Source organism: Hyperoodon ampullatus, assembly GCF_949752795.1.
Source record: "Hyperoodon ampullatus genome assembly, chromosome: 3".
NCBI classification, from domain to species: Eukaryota; Metazoa; Chordata; class Mammalia; order Artiodactyla; family Ziphiidae; genus Hyperoodon; species Hyperoodon ampullatus.
The window spans coordinates 55,970,295-55,991,359 of NC_136916.1; the positions used below are offsets into that span (position 1 = coordinate 55,970,295).

Here is a 21,065-nt window from a genome sequence, read left to right on the forward strand (position 1 = left end):
CATTATTAAGCATAGAATTGATAGGTCCTGGCACATGTGTCATGTATATTGGCTGTTAACTACTATGTTATCAGTACCAGTGATGGTGAAAATTAATAGCCAACAGGATTCCTTTCCTGTGGTTGAGTCAGTAGAACTTAACCTTGGCCCCAAACCACAAAATCTCAGACCCTGTTATCCGCATCCTAATGAATAAGTGTATGGCTTTTAGCACTCACTCCTAAGGCTCTGGAGGGCCATCTGCTGGGCTAGACAATGGCCTGGGAGGCAGAAACTGGAATAATGAGGTAATCTGACAACCGGCGCTGCAGACCAGAGCTTCCTCCTTCTCTGGGTTTGTGGTTGGACCACTGCTCAGAGTCTTTCTAGCTCTGCAGGTCAGGGAAGAAAATGTATAAACTAATCACCAGGGTCCTCTATTTATCCCTGCCCTTCTATAATTGCTATATTGTAAGATCTACAAGGGTAGGGAAAGTGCTTTGTTCATACTTACATTCCTAATATTTATCCTTCCTACAACCCTGTGTCAGAACAATAAGGAAGGACCATCTAAAAGAGTGAAGGGGCTAACCCTAGGGTTCATTCTAGTTTAGCTTGGGGGGCTATAGTCTGAGAATTTTACCATTTAGATTAAACATTTTAAAAATTGTTACATAAAATTATTACATAAATAATACATAATTATTATACGCAGTATAAATAATAGTATAATGAATCCCTTATGTATCCATCATCCACCCCTTCTGAGAAAGATTTTCCATCTTCTGTTGCCACATACAGATTAATTGGGCCTCTTCTGTCTTCCCTCTGGCTGGATGAATGGCTAATGGTATCATTCTTGAATCTCCTGTATTGAGTGCACAACTTGCAGTGATTGAGTGCACAACCTGCCGCCTTTGGTTGTCATTTATGCTATTGGGTGGTATTCTGAGCCTCGTAAGTCATAATCTTAAAGCACTATTATTCTCAGTAAATACCTTTATTAGCCTTATAACCCTTGATTATGTTTTGTCTTTCACTCAGATGTCAAAGCCCTAGCCTCCCGGCCTTTGAGGATTGTCTGTTAGATCTTTTCTGAATGAGTCTGTCTCTAAATAGCAAAAGTTCTTGGTTAGACATTTTATTAAGTGGAAATAACTTTTGAGTATCATGTAAGCCTTGTGAACTGAAGGAGCACTTAAGTATGAGGATTACATACAAAACTTTGAAAGTATAAGGGAGAAATTTTAAACTTATACCATTGAATGCATTCAGTAAGCTATTTTTTAGCGTTTGTATTTTATTACAAAATTAATTCTGCTGCTTCTTTACCAGTTAGGTCACAAGGATATGTTTTAAAAAGTCCTAAAACAGATGCGCCCAGAGTACTGTAGTGGGTGATAACTTCTGGTGGACAGCTCTTCATTGCACTTATGCTAATTAGGTGGCCCTTACACTTGCCTTTTTTCCTTTCCATAGAAGTACCTTTGTGTCTCTGGAGCTGAGCACAAGTTGTAATAGTTGTCTGTGAGTCCAAATCTTTGTGAAAGCAGAGAAATTCTCTATTTGAGTATACTGATGTGTATGAGATATTTCAATAATTTTTGTACATGAATAAGAATGTGTTGCTCCCATTCATTACTTAAAAGGAAGAGACTCTTGTTATAAATTTGATAGAACCTTTTCACTTTATTTTCAAACATCTATTGGGATGATTTTCACTTTTCTGGCTGTCTAGAGTGACCACACAAAATGTAGGTTAGTTCTACGTTTAAACCTAAGGTGTAGATTATAGACACATTTTCAGTTTGCAACACAACAGTGGGCATTCTTGTTAAATTAGTTTGAGAAATTCATTTTATTTTGTACAAGGTACGATCCCTCTGCACAGTGAACAAATATATTACAAATCTGGGGTGTTTAAAAAAGTATTGCCATTTCATAGTTGCACTTATGCTATTGTACAGTAATTGTGTTTTTCTTATTCATTTGAATTGTATGCACATCACTTTGAGTAAAAACTTAATTTCTGTAAAATAATTGAACAGATTTTTCCATGTTGCCAATAAAATGCACAGTGCACATGTTTAGCTTGACCATGAACCTATCTGTGACAGTGCTAGACAGAAGTTCCTAGTAGGTGCTCTGTTAGATTGGAATGTCTTTTACCAGTAACTCTTAGATATGTGAAGGCAGCTGTTGTCACAATAGATTAATCACACCCTCTGCCTTTCCCTTCTTCACTGTATTGCCTGATTTGAGTTGTATTACATTTCTTTAAAAATCATAGAATGCTAGAGCTGAAGGGTTGTCAGAGCTCCCTTACCTTTCTCTGCTTCTACCTTTTTTTCAATACATGGGGAAAAAAGGAACCCAGAGAGGGCAAGTAACACTCAAATCTCAACCTAGTGCTTTAGCAAGTCCACCATGCCACCTCTTGCTGAATTTTGCCAGAAGATACTTGGCAAAAAAGAGGTGAAACGAAACTTGAGTGCTTGTTTGCAGTTTGCCAGGCAGCAGTTATTGTACAAGCAGGCTAAGGGAAGAAAATAAAACCTGGGATTGAGACGAAGTTTCTCCTTGCTGATCTGACTTCACCATGCTTCTTGATCTTACTTGAGAAAGAGAAAGATATTTGAGCACTTGCTGCCCTGAAATACTGAGGTAAGTCTCTTATCTATATTTCTTCCTACATATGTATGAGAAATATTTACTTGGGCCTACAAAGTAATTTTCTAGTATTTATATTTTAATAAGGCTTTTTTTGAAAGTAAATTTGCTATTGCTGATCACTTGCTCCCATGCATACATGCAGCATTCATGTAAGTATTATATTTTCCCCTAAAGATAAAATTTGCTTAAGCCTTGAGTGAAGTGGGGGAGGGAGGATTTACTCATTTATTTATTTTCTTGCTTTTGCTGGTTATTGCCCAAACTAATGGGTTCCATGGCAGACTTCCAATGTGTATCAAGGGCTTCAGAACTCCCACATTTCCTGTAGCAGCTGTTCCAGCTTTGCAGTCATTTACAGTCACTTAGTTCCTCTTCTGTATACCTTTTTGGAAGTATTTTTTACTGCCTGGACTGTTAATCAGAGAATGGAGTTGGTATAGGGTGGTCATTAGTTTCCCTGCTTTGCCCTTTTGGTCTTTAATTCTTGTGAGGAGGTCCTCTTTAGGGCTTGGGAGAGGCTCCTTTTTGACCCATCCGAGCCCCAGTTTACTTATATTCATTAGAGTGGAAGTATAGATAACACCTGAACACTGGGATCTTGAGCATTAGCTCATTGTAATACATTTTTGGCCATGTCAGTAGGTGGTGCTTAGAAGGTAGAAGTACTTCATATACTTATATGTTAAGTTTTTACATCATGTTATAGCAATTGATTACAGTCCATTCTTCTTTGATCATTTCATTTAGTTCCATCAAAAAGCATAATGTACTTAAAACAACTTAAACTTCCTATATCCACTTTTGTCTAATTTCCTCTACACTTTTAGGTTCCATACTACATCAAGCTCAAGATTTATGAAGATATGCTTGACAGCATGGACTCTTCTGAGTCAAGGAATGCCAACCAAATAAATTCGGGAGGCCGAATAACCATTTTTAGGGATGTTAAATTCTTACCAGTCTATGCTGCTTGCTTAAAGGCATCATCTCAGAGTTCCGTTTCGCATGGAATAACTGAGGTGTTGGATGGACTCAGGAGATATGACAAGGCCAGGACTGGCTTGCAATGTTCTTGAACTTTGAATTGGCAAGATTTTGTAAAGCTGGCCTAGAAATCATTGTTTGACTGAAAGAGGCTGTTGCACTTTGGAAACTTTTTTTCCTCCTACTACCACCAGGGGCAGAAGAGGGAAAGTTAATTTGTATTCATTAAAGTCTTATTTTAAAAAATTGAAGTTGTCAGCATTAGACTGTATACTAAACTCTGTAATCTTGGCAGTTATAATTTGATTGACCTGACATATATGTACAGGTACTTTAGGATTGATATTAGCACAGTTTGTGTCTATGTACTAATTATCTTAGGTAATAAAACAGATAAGTGATGGTAACAGGAACCAAATGCACATATACATTTCAGGTGCTTTAAAGTAATCCCCTCTCCTCCCCAGTCCCCTTTACTCCTAGGAAAGTTGGTAAAACCTATTCTACATGCTTTCTAAGCATCATGTTTCAGATAATTTAATATATAAATATTAATATGTATATATTTAGCTGATGTTGATGAGTAGCTTTATCTTAAATGTTTTAAAAGATCATATAATCCGTGGCATTTGGGGTTGGGGGTGGGTGGGTGGTAGAATTTGCTTTTGAGAACGGACCTTTTGAACAATTACCCGGTCCCACTTGGAAGCTCTTCTTTAGTTCCAGGTGAACGTTATAACTGACACGCAGCTGGAGTCAGTCTGTACCATTATTTCAAGTCAAGGGATTGTCTTCTTTCAGAGAGTCAGAGAATATTCAGCAGAGCACATTGCAAGAGAGCGGCTTAACCCTCAAGACTGCTTGTCCTGGGACGGCGCATTGGCAGGGCTCTGTCTTACTGGGAGGAGGTTATAATGACCAGGAATATGGCTGTTCCTAGGTAGGTCGTATGGATTCTGGATATAGCTGGAGTTACAACCACGGCCTTCTTGGACCACACTGACTGTGGGCTCTAAGGAATATAGTGAAAAATGAGTTCAGAGAACAGATTAGCTTTGGTTGCCTTGTTGGGGGGAAGAGAATTCTATTTAACTTGGTCGGGGGAGAAGCCAGGGGTTTATGATAAATGTACGAAGGTTAGGACTGAGGCTTGTTCAAGAGATTGAAAAGCTAAGTGAGTGTGCTATCAGAATCCCAAGCTCTGGTCAAAACCGAGGGACTTAGAATATCCTAGAGGTAGGGGTCAGGGGTTGTATCAGTGAGCCCAGGGACATGGGTTAAACTGGGAAAAAGTAGAACAAGGTGATTTTGAAACTTGAAAATGTCTGTTCTGATTGTTTTCTTTTTTAAACAGGAATTTGTGTCAACAATCAGTTGAAGTGTGTTTGTGTGTATCAACTCCCCACCCCCAATATATCTGCTTCACACATAGCCTTAGTGTTTTTTTTTTTAAAAGCAGAGTTGGCACAAGAATTTGATTTCTTGTATGAGAGAGGAGGGCAGTCCTGGGAAAGACAGTTCATCTTGGATTCCTTAAAAAGCAACAAAAGAAGGGTGTATTTTCAAGACAGGGGGACTGGAGAGGGCTGTTTTCACTTAAGATGCTGTACTAGTGCCCTGATTTCACTAAGTTACTTATTTGAGACACCTACCAACTTCATATATATTTTTATTAGATGTCGACAAGGATGGCACATCTGTGTACGGAGACCCCGTGTGCACAGGCGACTTCATTTCTACATAACTGCTTTCTGGAAGCGTGCAGGTGAGGATGGGTAGGTCCTTAATTGTGGCATAAGGGTTTTCACTGCTATTCAAGGAACAAGTGCTAGAACTGCATACGGATTCTTTCATGTAATCTGCAAGGCAAGAGAGATTTCTTAGGACAAGCAAGGACATAAGACTTAATTTAAATACCAAAAGCAGAGTACAGGTTATGTGCTTTCAGGATCGCGAAGTTGTAAACACCTTTGATAATCCAAGATTCACTTACTAAATATGTTGAGGAGTGCTTTTCTAGGTAAGCAGAGTTCTAAAGAATTATGTTTTTGGAGGGATAAGAACATTGTTGTTTTAGTAGTCAGGTATAGCACCAGAAAGGGATTAATTCAAGATACTCATAATATGCTTTCACATCTGTTATTTAATTTTTACAAAATCTTGCAAGGATAGTTGACTGCATTTTATAAGATGATGGCCCAGGGAGATGAAGTGACTTGTCTAAGGTCATATGGCTCATGAATGGCAGTGCCAGTACTTGAATCCATGCCTTGGGACTCCTTGGCCTGTGTATTTTCTGTGGTATCATTTTTCTGAATTCTTTTTGATGACTAAGCTTAGGTTCAGAAGAAGTAGGCGTGTGATTTGGCACAAGGGCCAGCAATTTGGCAACCTTTAGGCAGCAAACAGGTAGTATCCCTGCTCTTGAGAAGCTCGTGATCAGAGGTGGGGCAGACTGAAGTGTAATAGAGGTTTAAAAAGCACCTGGGTCTCAAGCTAGGCTTTGGAAAGTTCCTGTTTTCTAGTAAGCCTGCAGTATATCTTCTGGGGTCAATTACTCCAGTTCTCAGGAATGCTAACTGAAATCTATTTTAGCAGTATCTTTCTCTGATACTAGGAGAACTCATGCTGCTTCTCCTGTAGTCTCTCAGGTGCATCATCCCCAAGACTTCAGGGTGTATTAGGGTTCAAAAGTTGCAAACTGGTTTCCAAATATGAAGCAAGGTAACTGTAGCTCACTGGAGGAAGAAGGTTCTCTTTGTGACTGGGAGTCACAGTGAAACGGGAGCCCTTCCTTCAACCTCTATGCCATTTTCCCTTTTGGGGGAAGATTACTGCCTCCTGTGGATTGTTTCAAATGAGGCAGAACTTGCCCAGAAAAAGCAGGAGACTCTCTAATCTGGCAACTCTGCCCTCATCCTTCTGTGAGGCTCTGCCAGCCAGGGGAATCTAGAAATAAGCACTGAGTTGCAGGGGCTTCGTAGTCAAGAGTGATCTAAGAAGTCTAAATTTCTGTAAGTGGTAGCAGATGGTGAAATTTCTGTTTCTCAGCTCTAAATTTCTATAAGTGCTAGCAGATGGTAAAATTCTCAGATGATCTTTCACTAGAACCACCACAATTTACATTTGGGGCTGCTATTTATCTATGCTTTCTGCCTCCAACTTGTGAAATTAATGAAAATGTAAAAAAGTGAAAGTGGTAGTGTATGTAATTCAAGGGGTTACTGGATGTGCCTTGGTCTGGTGAGAGCAGAGCGCTCCACGTGACTGAAGTAGTTGAGATGTGTGCCACCACAGGAGTCTTTTCTCCCACAGCAGGTAACTGGTTGGGAGGGGATTTACTTTTTTGTTAGTATAGGGTTATTTATGTTTGTTTTAGCAGGTAACATTTCCTCAATCTTGTACAAAACTACATTCACCCATTAGTTCCTTCAAGTGTAGGCAGAGCAGTAATTATTATTTCCCCTCCCCCTTTATTGCTTATGAGGAAACTGAGATTTGTATAGGCAAGTGACTTCCCCAGGGTTACCCTGCTCATCGGTATTAGAGCAAGCTCCAGAACCAGGCTCAGAGCACTTTGTATCACAGCTTAGCCCCCAAGCAGAGAGAGACATAGGTCTTGGGTCCTGTCTTAGATTGTGGCCTCTCTCTACCCTAGAACCCTAGAGAGCAGGAGAAAACATTCTTGCTAGACAACGAGCAGTCCCAGCAGAGACTAAAAGGGAGGCTGGATTGGCCCAGCTACTGGTGAGGCTCTCATAGGGGAAAGGTGGCTCTGGGTCCTAGGCCATGACCTGCCCGAGTCACATGAAATTGCCTCTAGTGAATACTTTGTTTCTTAGTACAAGGGAGTGGGGTTAAGTCTAGGAACCCCAGCTGGCCCGTTGGTCCCATTTTGGGTTCTCTGAATTTACCAGCCAAGTAGTAAGGCAGTGTGACTCAGCTGCTCCTGTGGAAGCTGAGGACTTGCTAGTACTGCTTGAAGAAGGGCTATCCCTAACACCTCTCCCCTCCTCCCCACGCAGGCACGTCATTTTTACTTTGATTGGCAGCTGACTCAGTTGCATATTTTCTAAAATTTGAGGACTACTGTTAGCTCGCTTTATAGCACATGTAGCTGGTCTTCACTGACTCCAGTTAGATCATTGACACTTGTTACATCTGTGCAGGGGGCCAGGCAGGAAGGACTAGTATTACTACTTTAGAAATGAGGAAACTAAAGCTCATAAAGTTTGCCTAATGTTAGTAAGTAGTTAAGTTAGGACAACCCCTACCTGCTCTGATACCAAATCAAGGTGTTTTCCCCTCATATTTTGTTACCCTGTACGCCTGTCCTGTATCCAAAATGCAAACTATCTGCAACAGCTTCACCTTACCCTCAACAAGGAAAGCCTTTTATCTATGGGGCCAAGTTCTGCTGAGAAAGGCCAAGCTCTTTTTGCGGACATCCCATGACTGATTATTATGGCAGTGGGAGAGGCTTGAAGCTCTAGCTCAATGCCTAACAGAGCCTCAGCCAACCAGTAGTGGCCCTCTTATTTCCACCAGAAAAGTCGGCTGCTTTCAAGTTTGGAAAAATTGTTTGCTCTGTAGCAGGGGATGCACCTAAATGGATAAAAGAGAAGTTGGTGTTTGTGGGAATGGGGTGAGTCTCAGGGAGAAGATGTATCATCCATAAAGGGGCCAGAGGTAAAGCCAAAGGGGATGGAGAAGAGTGTGTGTGTGCGTGTGTGTGTTTGGAGGTGGTGGTAGGAGGGTGTTGAATTATGGAATAAACTGGCTTCTATTTCTGAGGAGGGAGGGGAAGGGCAGGGCCAGCTGGAAAACTATACTTCAGGAACCTACTCTTTTCTCCAGCTGAGTCATCCACCTGCCTGCTCTGAGGGAGGGCAGGGTAAGGGGAAGAATAACCAGCTGCTCTAAGACACTTCCTCATCTTTTTATAGCCCCACCTCTATACCAGTCTTTGCACTTTGGGCATGTTGCAAAGAAAGGGGAAGCATCAACCAAGGCTCCCCAAGCTCTGGGGAGTCACTCCTCTAAGGCCTGTAATTAGCATCAAGGCTGAAGATTTAGCTCTATAATGTCCTGGCATTTGTTCTCATATAGTTCCTACCTTCCCCAAATCACATACAGCCACATACTATCAGAGGCAGAAGGGGCCTCTGAAATGAACTAATTGAAGCATCTTCATTTTATAAAGGAAGCAACAAATTGAGAGAGGGGAAATGATTTTCCAAGGCCGTCTTGTGAGTAGGATTTGAACTTACCCCATCCTTCAGGTTCACATTATCATCTACTTAAGGCCAATATTTCACTGTTGGGGAAAACCTAGGCACTGAACGTCCATCTCTTGTCTTCTCAGCCTACTACTGCTATTAGAAGGCCATGATGCCTTTTCTCCCACACTGGCTGAAAAAAGTTTTCAGGATGTGAGTGGGCTCCTGACTGACTACCTTGGAAGCCAAGGTTATTGCAAGGAGAGACTTGGAGGTTGGATTAGCAAGGAGCATACAGGTGGGGAAAGGGGCAGCAACAGTGGGATCCAGGATTTCAGGATCATTAAGGTGATGATGGAGAGTAGTGGGGAGGATTTCTTCTATAGCACTTTGAAATGCCTGACAGATTAGTGTTGACATGAGGCAATTTGTTGCAGAATAATTTTGCTGAGAGGGGAGCAGGGGAAGGAGAGATGGAAAGGTGTTTAGAGGTAAAATGGGGTTAGCACAGTGGTATGAGTGATCTCGTGCAACCTCCAGGATGACAGTGAGTGGAGGTCTTTAGTAAGTAACAGGGGAAAGAGGGAGCATTGACTGGATTAGATGCTTAGAGCTGGAAAGGGCTTTAGAGATAGTGCTTGCACAACCCTGTCCTTTTTTTTTATAAATTTATTTTATTTATTTATGGCTGTGTGGGGTCTTGGCTGCGCGCGGGCTTTTCTCTAGTTGTGGTGAGTGGAGGCTACTCTTCGTTGTGGTGTGCGGGCTTCTCATTGCGGTGGCTTCTCTTGTTGCAGAGCACGGGCTCTAGAGCGCAGGCTCAGTAGTTGTAGCACACAGGCTTAGTTGCTCTGAGGCATGTGGGATCTTCCCGGACCAGGGATCGAACCCGTGCCCCTGGCGTTGGCAGGCGGATTCTTAATTACTGTGCCACCAGGGGAGCCCCAACCCTGTCCTTCTAATAGAGGAAGAAACCAAGACTCAGAAAACAACACTGTGATCTAATCAGTGCCACACAGCAAGAACCAGGACTAGAACCCAAATTTTTTTTTTTTTTTAAATTTTTGTTTGGCTTCACTGTGCAGCTTGCAGGATCTTAGTTCTCAGACCAGGGATTGAACCCGGGCCCCAGCAGTAAAAGCGTCAAGTCCTAACCACTGGACCACCAGGTAATTCCCCTTAGAACCCAAATCTTTTAACTCCCAGGCCAGGGCTCTTTCCCACTGAGTTCAGAGAACACTAAGACTCTTAATCTTAACTCTTATTGGTTATAATTTGGTTTGGGCCAGTAGTTTTAGGAAATAATTCCATTCCTGGTACAAACTAGTTTATTAAATGTTTATCTGGGGAGTTCAGCCAGTTAGTGGGGTTTATTCCATGTCTTTGATAAGTATTTCTGTAAAGCTCTTAACTGTGATGTTCCATTTTCCTCTTGTTCTGGTGTATTGGTCCCTAACACCTGTTGGTACATTTGCCTACATAGCCATCTTTTCTCTCCAATTTAAAGGATAATTATAGCCAGAGTGGTGAAATGAAACCTGGCTGCTGGCTTCCAAGTCTCCCCTGCACTCAGACACTCAGATGTATGATCCCACAAAACAGGTATGAATGACGCCATGGCTGAGTCCTTAACTTTGTTTTACATTTATGGCTGCGAGTAACTACTATAATCACAGTGCGCAGGACAATGAAGTGCATAGGGAGGTTGTGTGCTCATTTATTGAGGTGTCTGGGCCTGTCTGAATTCATTCATGCTTGAGTCATGCATAGTCTCAGAGCTGTAAAGGTCCTTAGAGATGTTTCTGTCCAATCCCCATTCCTCAAGAAAGAAACTGAGGTCCCATGTCACAGTGATAAAATAGTATAGTTTTGTTTTCTGTTGTTCAGCTTCATCTACTGTAATGGTGCTTCCTTTCATTTGGGTGGTTTAAGTTGAAACTAACAAAAAATTGCCAGAATGATGATCCCAAGGGCATAGTGACCTGTGGGTGACCTTCTGTCCTCAGATCGTTCTCTTGGGCTGTGCACATCCTAATACGTGCTGGTGGAGACTTGTCCTTCCTGCTCTGTTGTTCAGAACACAATTCTCACCACCACCCACCCCTAGCTCACCCCACTTCTTTTTTTTTTTTTCCTCACCCCACTTCTAATAACCACCCCACCAAGGGCTGAAGACGACTAGCTCTCCTTGGTTAGGAAAGTGGTGTCTCAGGTGTACCTAAGGCTAAGTCTGAAAGACCAGAAGGGTAATCTGGGAAATCTGAGCCAGTCTAGACTTAGAGGTTTGTAAGTGTTAGGTGATATGCTACATAAGGATACCCTGAGGCATTTGTCACAAAAGGTCCCACTCTAGATCTATGGCATCAGAATCTTGGGGAGTTTGGGGGGGTGAACATATGTATTTTTAACAAGCCTTCCAGGTGATTCTGGTACACAGCTAGGTTTAGGATATCCACTGGGATCGCTGCTGTAAGTCATATCTCTTTCAGTTTGGCTGAGACTCTTAAATAGTCCTCAGAGACAAAAGGACAACTCTCTTACATTAGTATAACCCATTACAATATGCAGAAACACTTCTGATCTGTGTTTTTTATTAGATACTCAGGATAACCTTGTTAGATCATAGGACAGGCATACTTATCCCAACCTTGCAATTTGAGGAAACTGTGCCTTAGGGAGGTTGGTCATAGTTAATAAGTGACCATTTCAAAGCTACCTGTTTCACACATTCTGTCATTTAAACCTAGGCCCTAAGCCTGGGGCAGGACCTGACCTTTCATATTTGGCTTTACCTGTATACTTCCTAGAAGGATGATCCAACTTGCAGTTCCCATGTGTTAGGGATTAGTCCTGGCTTCCCTCTTCTCTGGGGCAGAGATCTCGTGAGGGTGGAGCGCCATATAATATTAACACTAGGTATTATTTTCATTCCTTGTGCCCCAGAAAGCCAGAAGGTGCAGGGTGGCATTCCTAACCAGCGCAATGACAGGAGGCCTCTGGGGCAGGTAGATTGACTTTATTTCAGATTTTATAATCAATTTAACTTGTACTAATTGGTTGGATAATGACGTTCTACATTTCCGAAGACATTTAGTTGGCATCTATAAAAAACCCATAAGCGTTTCCTAAGCAGGTGCAACTGAAATCAAAAGATGAAATCACTATTATTATGATTGCTCCTCCTGGGCAGAGCTACCCAGCAGCCCCAGGTCCTGTGGTCTTTAACTTTTTTTGGGGGGTGGGGGAAAGAGATGCGCAGTTTGTACCTGGTAGAACTGGCCATTTCAGATTTGCGCTCTTTATCTTGCTAAGCCCTTTCTAATGGGACGTCAGGATTAGGTACTGTACCTTTGAAGCCTTTGTCCATAATGTATGTGTTCTGACGTCTATCCATTCCACAAGCACCTGCATAAAAACAGTAAAAGGAAAGAAAAATATAGGGGTGAATGAGGTTTACCTAGACTGCATGAGTTCTTCTTTTTTTTTCTTGTTTTTTTTCTTTCTCCCCTACTCAGAAAATAAATAGTTCTTTAGTGCTAGAAAATTATTCTGGGTTTAATCTACTCTAAATCATCTTGACCATACAGGAATTCTTTAAAAGCTCCTAAAGCATGAATGATGAGCTACAGCACCCCCTGGCATATTTAGCACTACTGCTCTTTAACCTTCACTCTGAGGGGAATGTCTTCCAGGAGGTTATCAAAGGCAGTTCTGATGCCACCTACGGTCACTGTAGGTGAAGTTTCAGTCTCCAAAAGTATAGGATAAGGAATGAATCAGAACCAGTTCTTAGCTTGGGGGAAGGGTGTATGACATTCCCAGTCTCAGTTCTGTTGGCCTTCGGAGAGGGGGTGAAGACTGTTTCTCACCGTGTAGCTCTGGTCTTCCCTCTCCCCTTCTGGATCCAAAGCTCGACTGGGGAGCCAGAGGGAGGTGGACAGGTAGCTGAGGTTCTTCACTGGTCATCTCTACAGAATGTATAGTCGTTCCCTTACACAGTCAGCTGGCTTAGTCCCCCTCCCCCTGCCCCACTTGTTTTGGGTGGACCATTTGCACATAATTGAGAGTTGTATTTGAACAATACTACCAGTGTCTTTGAGTCCCAAGGATTTCTTTTTTCCCTTTTGGCAGTCACAGTTTATCCTAGGCTCCCACAATGCATGGTTCTGAGCCCCAGCCAGAGGCAGGAAGGACACAAAGCTTCAGGGACCTAGCTCTGGTTCTTTGCTACTGGTGATCCCAGAAAAGAAATTATGTGATACTTTAAATTTGGGACAGTGATGACTTGGGCTCACAGAGCCATTATTTTCAGCTTTTAACTGAGAATGCCGTATCAGGCAAGGCATGCAGCAAGTGCTTACTAAAATACAGCTTGACTCCACTTGACTCTCCCCAGTTTTTGACACTGAAGACCAACCCATGGCTGTTTAGATACCTCCCCATACCTCTTCCATATAGAGGTCCCTAGTTGAAATTGCAGGAGCCTACTCCTATCTCCCTTCCTTCCACACATTGCTGAGTGATAGAGCAGAATCAGATCCAAGTTTTTCTCAAGTTTGCTATTCTCTAAAGGGCCTATAGGTACCTGTGCCCTTCAGAAGCATGACTGTAACAGTCTGTATCCCTGGTGTCAGTTCAGCACTCTATTCTAGACCAGGGCTTCTTTTGCCCTCCCTGAGGGAGGGAGTCTAGGCTGTTAACTTTTTCCCCTTTTAGAGAACAGGAAACAGACTCAAAGAAGGGCAGTGACTTGTCTGAGATCACACCGACAAGTGAGAAGTTGAGTTCTACCTAGAGCCCAGATGTTCTCAAGTATTCTCTCCCATTGGCCACCAGCCTGCCTCAGTGTAAGCGAAAAAATGACAGCATGTGGTGGCTCTGGCTACAGTGGTTGAAGGGAGAAATCTGGGCTGAGCCCAGAGGATGCTCCCAAATGGAAAGAGGTGCAGGGTGGTGGTAGTGTGTGTGTGTGGGGGGGTTGTATTTGGTGGGGTTATTGAATATCCTGAGCACTGCTTAGGGGGCTCACAGCCAGGAGCACAGCCTCCTGGGTATAAGCCCAGGCTATCTGAAGCCCATGCCTACTTAACAGGTAGATGGATTTAGAACCTTTGCTCTTCTTACTGCTACTGGCCTCAGAGACCTGCAGGGGTTGGTAGAGCTGCATTTCACTTGAGCTCTAGAAACCAGCTAGAGCCTGAATTCAGGCCCAGGTTGTCCAGTGTGCCATCTAGGGCAGGACTACTTTGTAGGGAGGCCAAATTCTCTGTTCATTCATTGCACCTACTTCTGTAACTCCTACCTCACATCCTCCCATAGCAGGACTGATTTTCCAAGTCTCTTTTTTGCATCTTTCCCAAGCTACCAGGTTTGAGCCTAATATATGAGCACAGAGGATGTTGGTTGACACATCCTGCCTCAACCTCTCTAGATCCCTACTGGACCACCCTACCCTATGATCTGGGAGAGCTAGTCTGGGGTCTCTCTCTGAGGGACATTGGGCTTTTTGGCCAGAGAGCCAACTCTCCACCATTCACATCCGCGGGCCCGAAGAACCCCAAAGATGTCACCATCTCCAAGTCATTTCTCAGTGGTTTTGGGTTGTATTCTGTGGTCTGCAGGGAGTGCGGTTATGTTGTGTTCCCTTCACCTAATACTACTTGCAGTTTGTCTATATCCACTGACCATGATAGGAGGAGAAGGGGTGACTGGGGGGATCCAGACAGGCTTCCTTCTTCAGATAGGGAATTGGGCTTGTAGACTAATTATGTCGGAGGGAAGGGGCTCAGCAGGGAGAGTTCTGGGACCATGGGGGTAAGTTAAAGGATAGGAATGGGGGTTAGGGTAGGTGCTGGGTCTGGTCTGGTATGACAACCTCGGGGGTCCAGGGGATAGAGGGTAGGGCTGGGAGTCTAACCTGGTGAGTGTAGCTCAGCGGGGCGGCTGAGGTGTCTAAGTTCAATGTAGAAGTCCTCGGGCGGGTACCTGGCCTCCAGGGCACTGATCTGGAAATGGGAGTCTAGTGAGAGGATGACAGGGAGGAACCATTATTCCCAGGGCCCTGGTATGGCAGGGGTTGGGGGATGAGGGTCAAGGGTGGGGCAGGTTGGAAGGAATTAGGGCTTCCATGTGTAGCATCCAAAGGTGCTAGAGCCAGCAGGGCCAGAGGGATTTGCTAGAGCTGAGACCACTGGCCTTGCTACCCCTCACTCCCCACCCCTCACCCGCACCCCCACAGGAACTGGTGTCTGCCAGGGCAGTGGGGCAGAGGGAAGAAGCCCTTGAAAGGGGCACCTTGGTAGGGCCTGGCTCAGGCAGGGGTCCCTTTCCCAGATGGTGAGTGCATCTTTTGCTTCTAACCTGAATCCCCACATCTGGGCCCTAGCTTTCTCCCTTGTGGTCCCTGGGTCATAGCCACTCTCTCCCTATCCCCTAACATAGGAATGAAAGGGGTCTTGGACTTCATTTGCTTATGAGAGCTGAAATAGGGGCTTGGGTTTCCTCCCCACACCCCTTCACCCTGGGGGAAACCATGCTTAAGATTTATCTACTAACTCTCCCAGGGAGCTGGGATGGGCCCCTGTCAATATGGGAGAAGGAGAAGAGGGTGGGATGTGATGGCAGGGGACTAGACTCAAACCACTACTGACCTAACACGTTCACACAGCTGTAGGGGGTCCAGCCTGCCATGTCTCTGTCAAGGGACTTGTTACTGAGCTGTTTGGAAAGTAGGAGAGCGAGTTACTATCTAGTGCCCTTGAGATGCCCCTGCCCAGCCTTTGCTTTTGCCCACCCTCATGCACCCACCCCTGTGATGACCCTGACCTACCTAGGTGCTAGGTCGTTGAAGGAAAGGGAGAGTTAGGTGTTCTGTGACAGGCCACCAATGGTGTGGCTGAGGCCAGTGGGAACAGAACATATACCCCCATCTAAGCAGTCTGGCTGAAGTTGTAGGGCTCTTGGGCCCCTGGGACAAAGGGGAGCAAAGGGCAGGGCCTCTTGAGAGCCAAGAACTGGCCTGAGCCAAGCTGGCCCTGACAGGGAAAGCAGGTCAGCTGGGTGGGGCTGAGCTGCAGGAGAAAGGGGTGTTGGCAGCGTCTCGGCTGCAACACGAGGCCACCTCCAGCACAGAGGGGGGTGCTGAGGCTGCCTGCAACATCACTGTCACCTCTGCCACCTGACCTGGGTTGAGTGTGAGAATCTTCCTTTCATGTGACCAAGAAAGCTTCAGGGTAGGTTGGCCTTATGGCGCAACCCTTCCTCTCCCTGCATTCTCACAGCTGCCCTTCATATGAGGCAAGGATGGTTGTTCTCATTTCACAGTTGGGGACCTGAGTCCTGCTTGTGGGCCCCGCTCATGGTCACACACACAGCCAGTGACAGAGCTGGGTCTACAACTCAGGTCTCAGCTCCCAGACCCATGTCCTTTCCATGTCATCACAGCTGCCTGCCTTTGCTGAAGATTTGCCAGGCTGAGGGGTTCCTGCCCACACAGAACTACTTTGGGCCCCTGGGGTGAAATGAGCCAGAGGGTCACCAAGTGGGCTACTCAACTCCACCCCCTTACTGAGTGACAGAGGGTGGCTGGTGCTTCCCTGTCAGTGTGAGACCAAGAATGACATGGCCACAAGGGACTTGGTCTCTCACCTCTTGCATCCTTTGCCTCTAACCTGCTGTAGCCTTGATAATGTGGCTCTAGTTAATCAAGGACCTCCTGCTGGGAAGCTCCTGGCTTCCCTTCCCTTGGCTCCTCAGATCAGCCTAAAGCTGTGAAGCTGGGTGTGGGGCTGACGGCCACAGGCTTTGCATATGGACCTCGAAGTACCCCTGCTTGCAGCACTGCCATTCTATTGGAAAACTGAGGCTGAGAGCCCCTGAAGAGGGCCTTTGGGTGCTGGCTTGACAGGGGTGGCTCCTGGGGTGATACGGCGTCTGTGTCATTGTTGCTAGGGGGCTCAGGGTGCATTGCTACCAGGGCTGTGGCAGCAGCCATGGTCCGTGGACTGGTGGACATTTTCTTTGGGGCAGATGGGGAGAAAGGATCCCTAGAGCTCTATAAGGCACAGACCTGGAGGATGAAAACTGTGCTCCTGCAGCCCCCCATGGTCCTGCCAGAGAGAGAGAGACAGAGAGAGAGACAGAGAGAGAGAGAGTGTGTGTGTGCGTGCGCGCGCAGGTATGCAGCATGAGCCCGTTGACCTTGTGGTCCTTGGGGCTGTCCCTCATTTCTGAACCTCTCATCTGCCCACTATGGGTCCTGGCACACCAGGGGGTGCTCACTACACATGTGTGCTGAGACATCCTTGCCCAAGGGCCTGTGATTGTAAGAGGACGTCTTGCCATCAGCCAGTGTTATGCTGGGAGCTGTGAGGAAAGGCCCTGTCCAGGGTGGTACACACCTGACCTTGAAGGCCTGCAGGACTCACTGTAAATGGGAACACTTGGCTGTGGCTGATGTTTGGGTTCCATGTCCCTTGTGATGGTTCTGACAGCAACAAATGGTTGTGGGTGTGTACTGATAACATGTAGTATGTCCAGATACAAGGATATAAGGTGGTACCTAATAGTAGTTACTCTATAATGTGCTGGTTGCACACATGGTGCTGGTAACATACTGTGGTGATTAATGCTGTAGTGTTTTGATTATATGTGTTAACATGAGGCAAAAGTGGTTACATGGTTATGTGTGACAAGGCTACACATGATTACGTGACGATCACATGGTTTGGTACCCACTGGTTACACACAGGGGTGTATGTTATATTGAGTGATGCTGTGAGTTGGTTACATGTGATGTGTCCTGGTTACATGGCACTTGTTGGCTCCATATAACCTGGTGGCTTCCTCTTACGTGCTTCACAGAGTGTTTACATGGGATCACAGGGCAATGTGTATTGTATTGGCAGTTGGTTCCACACAGACCCTGGGCGGGGTGGTGGTGGTGCAGTTTCTTCCCAGGCAGAGGTGGGGCTCAATGCGAAGACAGTGGATGGGGGCTGAGGAGTTAGGGGCCCGGTACCTTGGTGGGGCTGTTCCTGTCCAGAGTGCTGGCTTGGCTGGTGTTAGGCCCCCCGCACGCCAGTGCATGGTAGCTGGAATTGGAAAAGCACTGGGCATGGCTGCTACTTTGAGACAAATCTGGGAAGAGAACAAGGTGCCACATGCCATCACATCCCTGCCCCTGGCATGAGACACCCCTAAACTAATGCTTGGGCTGGGCTGCCTTGAAAGTGCTCTGCAGAGAGAGACAGTCAAGTCTCCCAGCCCCCAAGCTTCCTGGCATCTACTACTACCCTAGAAATGTGTAGAGCCTGATTTGCCTCTTTCCTTGCGGTGGCCCTCCTTGCAGCTTGCAGGATAGGCTTGCCAGTGTGGAGGGTGGCACCAGCATGAGAAGTGTTAATTTGACAGTCTCAGATATCCCTGAGTCACTACGTAGGGCTGTGCTGACCCTCCCCTGCCTCCCCCAGGGTCAGATCCCAGTAGTGAGGCTGTCAAGAGAACCCCACTTCTCCTGACCTTAGCCTTGCCCTCCTGCAGATTCCAGTGGAATGGCATGGGAAAACCTAACCAACCTCGCTTACTATAGTCATAGAAGAAAATCCCCAAATCCTCCCTATGAGCTTTGGGATTTCATCAGGGGATATCTACTTTGGCTGAAACCCAGGGCAGCATGTAGGCCAGGAACTTCCTCAAGGTAGGGTCTGCACCTGGGCTGCTTTTGTCTATCCTGCAGCACCTAGCACAGAGCTGGGCAAATAGTAGGCAATGGAATTAGCAGGAATGACATGTCAGCAGGCCGACGTGATCTTGGTTTTCTAAGTAAGTCCAAGGTCCAGGAGGCTGCAGGTCAGCCATGAGCTATGGAGCCAGCTGGAGAGAGCTGTCATCCTTGTGCTCACCCTGACAGGCCTACCCTCCTGTGGCTCAGGGCTGTGAGCAATTTTAGAGCATTTTGACCTCTTCTGTTTAATGAAATATGAAGCAAAAAGCTGTTCTTATTTCTGAGGCAGCAGTCCAGACTCCCAGATAAATGCCTGCTGGAGTTGTTACCCCATTTGTGAACAGACTGGGTTCCAGCAGGCCTGACTCGAGGGACATTGCCCAGGCTTTCAGACTTCCCCACGTCAGGCCCCGTCCCCTTCCACTGTATAAATAGGGCCCTCCTAACTCTGGGAACTGGGAGAGAGGGGTGCTCTGAGGCCTTCACCAAGGAAACAAAAATGGGACAGGGCTTGGACACTGGGCCCCACGGCTGGTTTCCTGAGGTGGCACAGGCTGGGGAGAGGTTCCCCTGGAGCATTTAGGAAATTTACTGCTTAGTGTGGGTGCTCCTGTGGCTAAAGCCCGGTGAGGAGGAGGGGAAGCTCTGGGGAAATGGAAGAAGGCTCCTAACCGTAGCTGTTCAGAGTGGGCACCCTGGAAATGACACCCCCGGGAGCCCCATCTACCTTTCCCAAGTGAGCTCCAGCTCCTCACCTCCATTATCTCTGCAGGGGAGCCTGAGCATCCAGCCCCAGCAGACAACTCTGCAGGCACGACCACCCACCTTCAGCAGTAAACCCCGGTGTCCCCAAGAATACCGTGTGGCTCCTCTTGGGTCTTGTGTGTGTGTATGCGGGGGCGAGGCGTGGGGGGAGCTGCTGGAGGCATAGCCCTTACCTGAGAGGGAGTAGTCAGTGCTGGTCATCCTCATGGCAGGTGTGTAGGAGACGCGGGGAGCCAGGTCTCGGCCCTTCTCTTTCTGCCGCCGCCGGTGCCAGGCGAACAGGCCCAGCAGCACCACAATGAGAAACAACAGGAGGACGATGCCTGTGACAGCACCCACCGAGTGCCGCTCTGCACCCAGTGCTGGGCTGATCTTGGTGTAGGGATTTAACTCCTCCATCATGAGGGCAGCTGCGGGCAGAGGGAGGGGCTGAGCCTGGGGCAGGCCTGCTTTTGCTCTTCAGATCTCCTCAGCCTGGGGCCTAGACTCCTAGCGTTAGGAGACCCGGGTGCTGGTCTTGGCCCTATTCTTCAATCCCTTCAACCTCACGTGTCTGTCTTCAACTGTCTACAAAGGGTAGAGTCCCAGGGTCGTGACAGGGAGCAAATGTGATCATAGGTGGGAACCAAAATAATGGATGTTTATTGAGTGTTTTACTCTGTTCTAAAAATGAGTTACAGATATTAACTCATTTGATCTTCCCAGCAGCCCAATAAAAAGCTGTTTATAAGTCCTATAAGAAATAAAGACTAATTATTTCCCTTTCACAGATGAAGAAACCGAGTCACCAAAAGGTTAGGTAATTTGCCCAAGATCACACAACCAGTAACTGGTAGAGTGGGTTTCTCAGGAGTCAGGAAAAACTGGACTCAGCCCCCTCCCTGTCTACCAACTGTGTGACTCAGAATCCTCAGTTTGCTCATTTGTCACATGGGGACAGCAATCCCGCTGTGAGCACTAATGAGAGACTGGCAACGAAAGCTGTGAGTGCTGTACCAGTGGGCCCAGGATTGCTGCTCCTAAAACCCCTCTTGATGATATATGTGTGGGCTGTCCCTCATCCCCCGTCAGAATGCAGTGGAAATGTCTTTTGGCCCCTTTTCTGTACTGTGGATGCTTGGGTGCCCATTCTCATCCCTATCTCCTACAGCCAACAGCAAAAACCATTTATCGAGTGCTCACTTGATGTGCCAGGCACTGTGCTGAGTCCTTTACTCATCTTAACTTGGTCCTCACAACAGCACTATGGGGTCTTGTCTGACTATAGACCTGGAGCCAAGGTTGAGCCCCTTTGGGCTCCTTGGCTCTCAGCAGAACCTTGTGTCTTTCCACATGTGGAGTAACAGACCCAGCAAAAGGAAATGACTGGCGCAAGGACACCTAGCAGGTAATGGCAGAACCAGAATTCAGCAGATCTTCCGACTTGGTCTGCTGACCCTTCCACAGCACTGGCTTGCCGTCATCCTTCCTTGGCTCACAAAACTTGCCAAGGATGAGCAGAGGGAAGTGGTGCTTGAGAGGCTGCCTTCTCCATCTGCCTGTCCAGTGCCTGGAGCCTCCCCCTCTTCAGCTCTCCCCATTCCACTCCCACTCTCCTCCCAATGTGAATAAAAGGAAGTCACAGAGTGTCCTTATAAAATTCAGTCATTCCCATTGGATACTACCTAGAGCCTGCCCCATGGGGCCCTTTCTGTAGCCCCCTTCCCCGGGGACTCTGCCCT

General features: G+C 46.2%; 1 protein-coding gene across 3 annotated transcripts in view; it reads right to left on the bottom strand.

Moving 5' to 3' along the window:
• Window positions 1–4,487: 4,487 nt before the first annotated feature.
• The window catches only part of MEGF11 (multiple EGF like domains 11), a gene marked incomplete at both ends in the record, with an annotated part of 235,809 nt that continues 219,231 nt past the window's right edge, over window positions 4,488–21,065 (bottom strand). The window contains 7 exons of one of the 3 annotated variants that reach the window (XM_079701405.1): window positions 4,488–4,648; window positions 5,289–5,495; window positions 12,204–12,260; window positions 14,773–14,874; window positions 15,506–15,572; window positions 17,875–17,993; window positions 19,518–19,754. In XM_079701405.1, the coding sequence (XP_079557531.1) occupies window positions 4,488–4,648; window positions 5,289–5,495; window positions 12,204–12,260; window positions 14,773–14,874; window positions 15,506–15,572; window positions 17,875–17,993; window positions 19,518–19,754 (950 nt within the window). Of the gene's footprint in view, window positions 4,649–5,288; window positions 5,496–11,904; window positions 11,995–12,203; window positions 12,261–14,772; window positions 14,875–15,505; window positions 15,573–17,874; window positions 17,994–19,517; window positions 19,755–21,065 lie in introns of those variants that run through there. The other 2 variants (XM_079701406.1, XM_079701407.1) reach the window with 2 other exon arrangements.